This window comes from Liolophura sinensis, chromosome 5 (genome assembly GCF_032854445.1).
Source record: "Liolophura sinensis isolate JHLJ2023 chromosome 5, CUHK_Ljap_v2, whole genome shotgun sequence".
Classification (NCBI taxonomy): Eukaryota; Metazoa; Mollusca; class Polyplacophora; order Chitonida; family Chitonidae; genus Liolophura; species Liolophura sinensis.
Genome location: NC_088299.1, coordinates 266,330 through 277,967, shown reverse-complemented (window position 1 = coordinate 277,967; position 11,638 = coordinate 266,330). Strand labels below are relative to the sequence as shown.

General features: G+C 39.5%; 2 protein-coding genes across 2 annotated transcripts in view; one reads left to right on the top strand and one right to left on the bottom strand.

Moving 5' to 3' along the window:
• The first annotated feature begins 382 nt into the window (after positions 1–382).
• On the top strand, positions 383–5,047 carry LOC135465919 (uncharacterized). Its single transcript, XM_064743301.1, has 5 exons — positions 383–540; positions 2,756–2,892; positions 3,402–3,515; positions 4,063–4,164; positions 4,867–5,047. The coding sequence occupies exons 1-5, from the start codon at positions 526–528 to the stop codon at positions 5,045–5,047; spliced, it is 549 nt and encodes a 182-aa protein (XP_064599371.1). The 5' UTR covers positions 383–525.
• A 2,070-nt stretch (positions 5,048–7,117) lies between these two features.
• The window catches only part of LOC135465918 (serine/threonine-protein kinase Nek11-like), a 35,477-nt gene continuing 30,956 nt past the window's right edge, over positions 7,118–11,638 (bottom strand). The window contains exon 16 of the mRNA XM_064743300.1: positions 7,118–11,360. Coding sequence (XP_064599370.1) covers positions 11,153–11,360 — 208 coding nt within the window. The 3' untranslated portion in view covers positions 7,118–11,152. The remainder of the gene's footprint in view (positions 11,361–11,638) is intronic.

Sequence of the window (11,638 nt, the reverse complement as noted above, 5' to 3'; positions counted from 1 at the left end):
ATGTTAGAACTGACCGTCTTGCATCGGTGAACTCCTTTCACATATACAAAGATTATCGATAGAAATGAGTCAGGGCAGGATGTATGCATTTTAACCCTTGAAAATGATACGAATTCTTTAGCTCTAAAACGATTTAGAGATTGGCTGGACCCCAAGAAAACGCCAACCAATCCATGGCCAGTTATAACCGAGACATTATGACGTTTAGCCAATGGGCGCATCGGTATTATTTAGCAAACAACGGTTTTCAACGGAACTGTGAAGGGCGCAGCCAGTTTCAACTGTTATCAAGTCATGCATAAAAAATAGAAAAATTCAAATCAAGGTCATGGTCTTGTCAAGTATTCAAGAAGATTTCTACTCTCACAAAATACGTTTTAATATGGAAAAATATTTGAATGGAAACGTTTTAGACCGAGCATCTAGAATTTCTGTATAAAAGGGCCGAGTTTTGCGTGAAATGCTAAACAGTTTTTCAGTCCCCAGCAGAAGACATTTCAGTTACCGAAGAAGATATCTCAAAAGATGCATTACTTTACGGTAAGTTTGGACTATGTTTCAATGACTTGAACAATTTATAAATCTTAAAAAAATTATTTTCAGGCTTTTCGATACATGCATGTTTCTTATACTATATTTTGGTCAATAGGCTTGAATCCCAAATCTTTAGGATTATTTCTCTCACCAATTTTGTGATACTTTTGTGAGAAAACGAGAAATGGTACATTCCTTAAACTTCAGTAAGTTTTAGGGAAAAATTTAAAGTTGCGCTTTGTATCTTTTGGAAACATTTGATCGCGTGATTTGGCCGACAGATTAACGGCTCATGTGAGTGAGCTGAAACTAAGCAGGGCCTTGCGTCATTGTTATGTCAAAAATGGGTTGTAGGGTAACGTCTACGATATTACAATGTATCAGATTTTTATTGTAACGTCATAATGTTTTTATTGGGACGTCATTATGATGAGCTGTGAATGGAAGCCAGTTTGAGCGCTTGAGCGGGTTTATCTGTGTCGTGTGAACGGTAACTGGATTAAATGCCCCTGATACGTAGAGGTCAGGATGGCGTCGTAATTACTAATCCGGCTTAAATGTGACTGTGTGAACGGGCAAATCCCCGAACTGACTTAAAACGGACTTGGCCACGTCGTGTGAACGCACGCATCTTTACAACTTCACAACAATAGGGTGAAGAGCCGCGAAAATTTCATCCCACCCAACATTCTGTTTACAGGGCATGCGATTCTTAAAGAGAATGTTGGGTAGGAATGCCTTGACCTCAGTATTATGAATTTCAAAGAATGAACCTGTTCAATTTTTCTCTAAAATTCAACACGTCAGCTTTATGCAAGACTGCATAAAACTTGTTACAGCAGTTTACCGAGAGAACGGGGATCAATTTTGCAACAATCTTAGCCGATCCCTGGAATACCTATCATTTATGGCCATATATGTAGCCCAGCACTGCCATCAGAGAGCAATGTTTTATATTTACTGCAAGTCCCCATGGACATTGTATCTAGATGCCTGTGGTTCATATCCAGATATTTCCTGCCATTCTTTTTACGCTTTTTTCACATTATCACCAACTTTGTAGAAGCCAATCACGAACTTTATACACACCAGGCTACCAGATGTGGTAAAAGACTAATAACATGTACCCCGGCAACGCTGCTGGATAACGGTTTTAATTCTTTTTGTAATTATCCCTCTATTATTCAGTGCAGAATGACAATGAGCCTATGTACCCTAAACGGTGATTTATATACCTAAAATACCGTAAATGGTAAAAGTTGTTCTTTATGTGGCTTTACTTGTGAAAATGCCCCGAATTCGCCACTCAAAGAAAACACATGTCCGTCTTACTGGCAGGGATAATCTGCCCTGGGTAACAAACTATTTTATGTTTTAGGATTAGTTCTTAAAGAGCACGTGTGAAATTTTAATGAATGGATCAGATGAATTAAGTACAAATGATATTGTATCTATCTTCACATGTTTGCATCGTTTCACTGATGCAACGACGCGTTTTTTTTTTTGCCAAAAAATTAGCTCTCTTTCCACCTACAGTTCCACATAATTTCCACCTATTTTCCGCCTGTCGAACTCGTATTTAATGTTTTGTATGTACTATATTTGGATACTTGAATATATATATATATATATATATATATATATATATATATATATATATATATATATATATATATATATATATATATATATATATATATATATATATGGGTTTAGGCATACATATGAATGTTTTTTCCTTGTATAATATACCGATGTTTATCCATATATACCTTATAATTGTATTACATTGTACTTACTTGTAAAGATATGCGATTCACTATGTTGTATGTCAGAGGAGATCCCCTAGTGGCCAATTGACTGTTGGTTATCCTCATTAACTAAATAAAGGGTTAAATTAAATTACTGAATGTGCAAATTAGGTTTTAACTGATACAGCGGTAATGATGCGATATGTAAATGTAGAATTTGATTTAAAGATTCTGAACATGTTATCTGACGTACTATGGCGTCCTAATAAACGAATCCGGTCTTGTTTTCACTTAGGTGACGTATACCTTGTTGCAAATTGCGAACTCCAATTTCCCCCGTATAATTACATCAAGGCATTCAAATTATGTAATTATGTGGTCACAATAGCTGTATAAACAAAAAAATCATTAACTTATTAATTCCATTTCCATGAAATCTTACTAGCTGGTGTATTGTTTTCTGTCAGTAGTTGTCTGCCGTGGTTCTTTACCTGTTGGTGTCCGTCTCTGCCCAGCTGCAGGCGGAACTGCCCTGGGCCCAACCCTTTATCCCAGTCAAACCTTGCGCGCCGTCATGTAGCGCTATCCGTACTGCCAGAGCCACCACGTAAGTCCACTTCCATTAACAACTTCCCTTCAAAATACTAAGGCAGTAAATCCAGAGCAGCGAAGTAACCGTTGAAACCCGACCTCGCATCAAGTTAGGACTACCTCAGTAAGGGTGTCATTATAACTATTCATGTAGATGCTTATACAGTAGAAACCGATACATCATTTATCGTCAAGGCTCAAGCAGAATTAAGTAAAAAACATCAGTGGTGCTAATTACGATTTATTAGATGTCACTGGTCAAAATGCTACTTTAGTCATCCTATTGGACAAACATTTACTTGAAAACAATGTAAATGGTGTACACAAACATATGCACTATTTCCTCCGCTACGGCAATGCATGAAGGAGATATTTTGTATACTCGTCCCATCTGGGTAAACAACATTAAATCTATGGAATAGTGAACAACACTTGTCATTCGTTTTGTAAAACAATTATCAATAAATTCTGATCTACAAAGCTTTTTGTTGTCTTATATTTCATTCTCAAAAATGTTTTTTCCAGCGAGGATGTTGAGGCGGCCTTGAGACAAAACCCAGATATCCAGGCCAAAATCGCCGAGTTAGATGCTGAGAACAAGGCCGACGAAAAGTCAAGTATTCTGCCAGTCTCCTATAAGTGAGTAAAAGTGGGAAAACATTCCTTGGAAAATCCTTTAACTTGGTAGCTGTTTAACGACCTTCACTTAAAAAGGTATCACGTATACCATGGTGGATTGAAGGATGGGTAAACCAGTGAGCTTTGGCACGCCACTGGCGCATTTTACCACTTGCGATATTTTTGTCATATTGACAGAAGCTAATTGGTGTGCAATGAATTTTATATAAGACTATACACGAAAGCGTACAGTTGTTGTCTAAAGCTTATGCTCCCTACCGGGCCCAGAGAACAGTGGGATCACAGAAATCTGGAAAATTCCCTGTCCGAGGGTATTTGATTAACAGTCAAGAATATTTGATTTCTAGGATGGTAGCCAGCATGATGGAGGGAGGAAACCGGGTACAGCCCAGGTTAAACCCACGGCCATTAACATGTTGCTGTCAGGCCATCCCACGTACGACCGTAGAGGAAGTTCGAAATATGACATATATGTTCATGCTTTTGTGTAAGGAATGTTTCACCATATCTTGTCAAATGTACTTTAGTTTTTGTTTCATTGTTTCAGATGCCCTTGCTCAAATTGCAAGGCTGTGAAACAACAGCTGTACAGCTGTGATAACTGTCGCATCATCTGGCCGCGAGGAGGCGTGACGAACGTAGCCTGCAGGTAAGATCAGTGCGCAACAAGACGTAGTACGCCTTAGACCCCTGTTAACTTTCCATAAACGACATTTTGAACCTTTAGTGCTGTAACTCGGCACTGGTGTATGCCTTGCACAGCCTGTGAGAAAGCAACCATAAACATCTTCACTAAGGTTGACGGTAAAAAAAAAAAAAAAAGACAAAATGACGGGAGAGGTGTTTTTCAGTGTTCATATAAAACAAAGGCCGTGAAAGATATATGCCCACCTTTGCTGGATTTAAAGGAAATCCTCAGATTCTCCAGATGGTACATCTGACCTGGACCAATATTTGTACAAAGACCAAAACAGTTTCCTCTCTCGCAGACTTTACGACAAGAGGGATAGTTTCAGTTTGGACTATGTGTAGTTAACTCCTTACAAAACACCCTTACACCCAATATTATTTTGACAAGCTATCATTTTCATTTATTGATTTATTTAGATATATATTTTTTTACTCTGTGTATAACGTCGTTTTCACGTTATGTTTCACTTATATGACGAAATTTTTTTAGGGTGAAAGCAACCGAAGTATGTCACCTTCCTTTGCCAAATACCTGACAACTTCGTGGCTTCAAGCCCTATAATCGAACATTTATATAACATAAAGCTAGGTAAATGGAACAAAATATGAGCTAAATTGCATTTTTTTTACTTGTTTGCTGACTTCTATTGTCTCTCTGCAGCCGCCCCAACTCGTACTGCCGCCTAGGATGTGGTTGTCCGGGCCGGTGTAACGCTTACGGACGTCGCTCACAGATCGTCGTGCTTTACTGTCCAGGGCTTAAACCAATCCCATTCGTCATCAAGCGTATAACTCTGTGTACTAACTGCTGTTGTCAGTTCAACTACTGGTGGAAGGGGTAATCTACTAATAAATCCCATTTCACCCGGAATTTATACATTACGTATACATTAATTCGAATGGTTTTCAAATGTAATTCTTTCCTGACGAATGACTGGTGCGTAAATATTAAGTGCACTTGAACGTGTGTTATAATATTGTGCTTGAATAAAAAGAATTAAAACGCAGAAGACTGATTGCTGCTTGATTTCTTTAAATGTACTTTTCCTCTTCCACAAATGCTGAAATTAACTGGGTAGTTGATTGGATGTAATTTGGATAGATACATTTCATTGTTTGATGCATACACCTAACTCACTCACGAGCTCATTTCACGAAGTCACCATACGCGAGTTCATTTCACGAAGCCACCACTCACGAGGTCGTTTCACGAATGAAGCCACCACAAACGGGTTTATTTCACGAAGCCACATGCATGAGTATATTTCACGAAGCCGCCGGAAGGAAGGACTGACAATTTTCAAATCTTTTTGTCTTCAACCGGCATTGCAATAAGCCCAGATATATATCCTCCCCAGGATAGTGTTTCTTTCAATATCAGTATTTATTTATTTATTTGATTGGTGTTTTACACCGTACTCAAGAATATTTCACTCATACGAAATAAAAACACACGCATTAATGTGCAAACGCCTTGCTGTTTGATTTGATGTCGTATCCATAAACGCGTTACATGTATACTGAGGGACTATACAAACATACTTTTTTGTCAAAACATAGGCTGACATTCTTTTTACAACATTCACGTTTTCAGTAAATCATTTACAAGTTTTCTCCAAAACATTGGTGTTTTATAGCTAACTAGAAAGGTCAAATAGCCGTTTTTATGTTAACAAATATATGCCTATCAGTTTTTGATGTGCATGCAACGTGTGGAAACAAGGAAGGCCAAAATATACATGTATGGACTGTAATGTCCTCTCACGGAAAGCTCCAAGAGGGGAAGTATATCATGACAATGCAAATTTGAACTTTTATAGGTACATGCATGACGGCTGCATACTCTGCCATCTTGGACATGCAGTACATGTAGACTGGCACTTTCCTTTTGTGTCATTTTAGAGAAAGTAAACTATATTTTGGGGATTGGAAAAATGTCAAAACGGTGACTTTTCCCGTCTTTTCACAAATTCGAGAAATATCACAGCGACATTCGTTGATTTTGGGTTGAAAAATAAAATCTGGATTGATATCCGTACCATTATCACACTTTGCTTTATATCACACAAGCCATGTATAGCAGTTGTTGCTTTGGACATTGTGTCCCCCCTCCACTTCCCACTGAACACAGATATGCATAACGAAATTACTGTAACTTTCACGATGCGTTAATAGCTCCAAATCTTATCCTGTTTTCATTATTATGCTGTTTTTCTATCTAGTTAATCAAACTTTGAGCTAACAGTTTATATATATAAAAGAAAATACAACACTGGACAAATTGTATATATGCATCGATAAAGTATCCCACGTTTAAAAGCGTACTTTTCGATTTTTGTGATGTTGCTAAACCGAGATGTCGCAGTTAATTAAAACTAAACAAAATCGCACACATTGAGAAAACTGACGACGTAGTGTTAACCAATCAGGCGGGAGTTATTTCCATAATCCAAGCGTGTTAACAAAGCGTACCCTATGATCTCGCATAAGAATTCCAGAATCGTTCCAATGGTTTACTGTTGATTCTTCAGACGGTGGTTATAATGATAAATAACGAACCACAGCAAATCCAATGATCACATGTCAAAATGAATGCAGTTTATTTGATGATGAATTTTTCACCTATAAGGCGACGTTTAAGTTTCCTAGTTGGAGATACCGAGGTCGGAGTAAACCACCGAGCTTCTCTAGGTACCTAACAAACCTCCTGAAAATGAGCCGTAGCCGAGCCGAGAGGTGTATACAAGTACGCTTCACAGGTCAAGGACCTAAGTGGTGCAGCGGAACTTGGCTAAAATACGTAAATCATTGACTGACAATCACAAGTGTTGTTGCGACATGTGTGCTTAGAACTAATACTAAATACTTACGGGAACCTAAATTACAGTTACTGTCTTCTTACCTTGATTATTTACAAAGTAAGGGTAAATCTAAACTTACAGGAAAATCCATGTCCACAGTTTACTGCCAGGTGCAAAATTTTAATTTACCGGTGCCGGAGAGGATTGTGGGGGCTGAGATCAGTGTTAGACTGGAGTGTCCGACAGGAAAGAAAGAACAGAACTGGAACTTCATAGATCTAATGCGTCATCAGGTTATACATTACTCCTGGACTTGTATAGTAATTAACTAAGGTATGAAACGTAAAATGAAAGAACAAAGGAGAGCTTGACTTATGAATTAAATAGGACATTAAACTGAGCAGCTTGTCGTCATGTGCATTGAAGGTGACCTCCAGGACAAAATGAACACTAAACTTCAAACGGAACCTGGAATACTGTTTGCTTTCAGTTTATATAAAACCATCTTTATTTGACGCACATTTGTGTTCACGATTATTGTGGCCTGCATTCGCTACAAGTGTAAACACAGACGGATGGAATGGTTCCGGCGGTACAGGTTGTGCGCCCAAAACGGGCACGATAAAATCTGGACGGAAAAATCAGAAAAGTATTTATTATACTTATGACTTAAGATCCACTTACGTGAAGAGCCGTTATCTTTAAAAAAATAAGCTTCACATTATTACGCAAATTACCAGTCTACAGTCTACAGTTACCAGTCATTCCTACAGTTATACAATCTACCACATGAAATCCACTATACTACAGGTCACAAAGTAAGAAGTTATAAGAGTTATACCCTGGTTATATCACACGAACAGCATAAGACAACATTAGTCCGAGAATGATCAGAAGTTATGTTTGGCAAAATTCTGTTCGACCATGGATGGCCATCCTTGGCCGAACAAAATTTTGCGAAACCTAACCTCAGATCAGTCTCGGACTAATATGGGTGTAGTACTTATCTTACTTTCCTTCTTTTCTAAAGCACAATTAAATGTACTGCAACTTACTCACTTTGTTATCTGATCACACCAGTAAACATTTTGAACACACACAAATCATTGTACGATACACTGAATATAGTATCTTAAATATCTACACACATAAACGTAACTAAACTTGAATATGTATACAATACACATTTTACAATACACATACAGATATTATTTACAATCTTGTCTTTCACAATACTCAACTGCTTGATAAATTTCATTACCACAACATTTGGGACTTTTGATTAACTAATTACGTTATTAGGACAATCAGCATTTTCTCACAGAAATGCAGAACATCAAATCCTTGGATTAACTTATGTCTGGGTTCTAACAGGTCGGAGACAACACTATAAGCAAGAAACCTGTAACAATGCTACATCAAAATGACCTAAAAATGGACTCTTCAGAACAGCAAACATACTCATGCCTGAACGTATTCAACATTCATTAGCAAAGGGGCTAGCTAACTCAAAGAGAACCAAAGTTGTAACTGATGGAACAACGTTGTCCTCTAACTTCTTGAATAACAATGCCAGTCATTTCAACAACAATACAAGCGATTATGGTAGGCCTACCATTATTCAAGTACCAGTGTCGTCTCTGACGAGATCCCTCTGACGTTTCATTTAAAAACCCGATGCAGTTAGTTTTAGGGCTATTCTTGGCCGAACAAAATTTTTGCCAAACCTGACGTCAGAAGAAGGAATCAGTATCTCATTGCACTTCCGTTTTCCGGGTGGACAAAGCTGCATGTGGTGTGGCATGGTATCACGCGAAAATCAGGAGATATGATTTTGTAATCTTTAATGCTGAAAATGCTGGGCGAGACAGCACAAGGAGATAGGCAGTGACAAGGCCGCGAGTGATGCCCCCTTGGAGTTGCTGGGCACCCGTCACATCTGTTGGTATAGAAAGGTCAAGCTTTTTATGGCTGCATTCTCACATGCAACTCGACTGTTCTCATGACGTTGTATACCGCAGGTGGGAAAGATGAACACGTTCGAACTTCACCGGTGCCGACAGTATTACGTTAACTTTACCATACGTACAGCGTTTATCTGAGACAGAAGGGAGAGTTTCAATCGGCACTTCATTACCACGTACTTTAGGACTACGCATAAACTTAGTACCTCACTTGTGCATCCTAAAGATAAACCAGAAAAACAAAAATAGTGGCCTGGTGGATGGAAATGTATGTAGAGATCCACCCTGCAATGAAACGCACAATGGAGAAACGCAACAGCCCTAACGAAACCCTACTCAAGTGGCAATGATTCGGCAGTATCCCACCACCTCTGGTGCAACTCTGGCCAAGTCCTCAGCTGAGAGCCTAGGGGCCTCCGTGGCTCAGTTGGTTAGCGCGCTAGCTCAGCATAATGACTCCAGAGCTCCTCACCAATGCGGTCGCTGTGAGTTGAAGTCCATCTCATGCTGGATTCCTCTCTCGGGCCGTACGTGGGAAGGTCTGCCGCCAACCTGCGGATGGTCGTGGGTTTTCCCCGGACTCTGCCCGCTTTCCTCCCACCGTAATGCTGGATAGAGAGGTAAGAGCGGCCATCCTGGTCCGCGCTGTAAATCCCCATCGTCAATCCCAACGGTGGATTAAGATATAACTTATCCCACAATTGAGGTCCTGCACTGAAACAAGATTTTCTTACGCACGTTCCTCGTACAACTGAGCCCCACCTGCGCAATCAAACGTCACACAGACACACACACGCTCACACTATTTAATTATTTACAGCGATGATCGCTAATCTGTCCCACGTGGGGCCATGTCACTTGCAGCGAGGTGTGCACACCGCCTGACTACAGCCCTGGTGCATCTCTTATTATACCCATGAATTAAACCGAAGAAAGATTCAGTCAGGCGCTGATTATCATAATCCTGTAAATTCCGATCCTGTAAATGGCTTATATATCAAAATATAAGTGCATGTTTTCTGATTACATTATGCGTTGCCAATAACATGTATGATTATTTTTTTTGACCTTTCGTCGGCAAAAAATCACACCATCGACGGGTACAATACACACGCATAAAAACTTGTTACTTTAAACAGTTCGACATAATTTGTTGGTAATTTGCAAGTAAGGATTCGCGGATTGCTAAATTCTGCCATAGCTCTGCACCTTAACGAATAGTTGACATGCCACTCCACGTGTAAAGGTACTGAGTAGTCGCGCTCAATCTCCAGAAAATTTTCTCCCGAATTCCCATCTATCATTAAATGGCGATCATAAAACAATCAAGGTACACCTGTTATGAAGTACATGTACCAAATTCATTACGATTAAAACTTAGGAAAACACTGGATTTTGTGCACAGAAAATATAACCATGACTGGGACCGTAGACTGGGGTAAACTGGGCCTGAACAAGAAAGATAGGTGCTATACGTCCTCTATCAGTTACAATTGCGAAGCGAAAAAAAAGCTTACAGGTTAATACTATCGTAGCTCAAATGTGTGTGGTTCTTATGTTAAATTGGTTCACAAACGTGTGTTGGGAGTTTTCTCTAATCACAGTGAGTCTTTAAAAGTATCACTCAGAATTAATTTCAGATTTACACTATCTAGTATGCAAGATGCTCCCAGACTGTGTTCAACTTAAGCTATGTTTTCCTGTGGTATCAGATACTGAGCTTTGGAAAGTTCTAGGTGTCCCTGACTTTCCCCACTTCCCAATCAAGGGCTGAACAATTTGGCTACATTAGTTTACTTTGGTTAGCCTGTCGTCAATCAACCACACTAAATTGCCCAGGCTGCTTACTACAGGACAGGTTAGTGTGCCCAATGGTATATAAAACTGTGCAGTAAGGACAACGTAGTGTGCCACCTCTCCCTCCAATCAAATAGGTTGCTGTGAGGCCAAGATGACATTTCCTACAGGTAGTCCAATCCCAGGCTGCACCCCAAAGCCAAGTTCACATTTTGTCAGACAAGTGTACAAGTACAATGCTTGTTGGTTAGCTGATCCCCAATCACAGAGGCTGCACAACGATGCCAAGTCCGCATGTCGCCAAAGACAAGCTGCACAAAGCTTGTAGGTTAGCTTATTCCCAATCACAGGCTATACATGGCTGATTTTAATAACTTGCCCTCAATCAAACTTGCAGTTTAGCCTGTTCCTCAAGGAAAAGTAGCTGATCCACCAGAAAACAGTCACTGGGGTTGGGCACAATTTCCCTCAAACCTTTAAATATCATGGTTTCATCAGCTGTATGGGACGTGGCTTTATCTTGGAACCTGGCATTCTTCAGGTAAGTGTAGGCCTTCTCAAACTTAGCCTTCCCAAGGATACGCTCACATTCGCTGAAAAGGATAGGAACATGTGGTTTAGACAAAAACAAGATAAATGTGGTAGCTGACAGGAACCTTGTGCTGGGTAGTGGGAAGGTGGTGCTAGCTAGTGAGGCGCTTCAATAAGCGAGCAGGGAGATTATTAGATAGTTAGACAGCTTGTGGTAAGCTTAAAAGTATGGACCAACTGCTTAATAGACTCCAGTGGGAATCATTATCTTAACTGGGGACACTAATAAAATTTATTTATTTGACTGGTGCTTTACACCGTTCTTAAAAATAGTATAATA

Bases quoted from the DNA above. Each gene is read 5' to 3' on its own strand.
- LOC135465919 (XM_064743301.1), top strand. The intron at 2,893-3,401 runs GTAAGTCCACTT...TGTTTTTTCCAG, and splicing joins CGTACTGCCAGAGCCACCAC to CGAGGATGTTGAGGCGGCCT. The intron at 4,165-4,866 runs GTAAGATCAGTG...GTCTCTCTGCAG, and splicing joins GTGACGAACGTAGCCTGCAG to CCGCCCCAACTCGTACTGCC.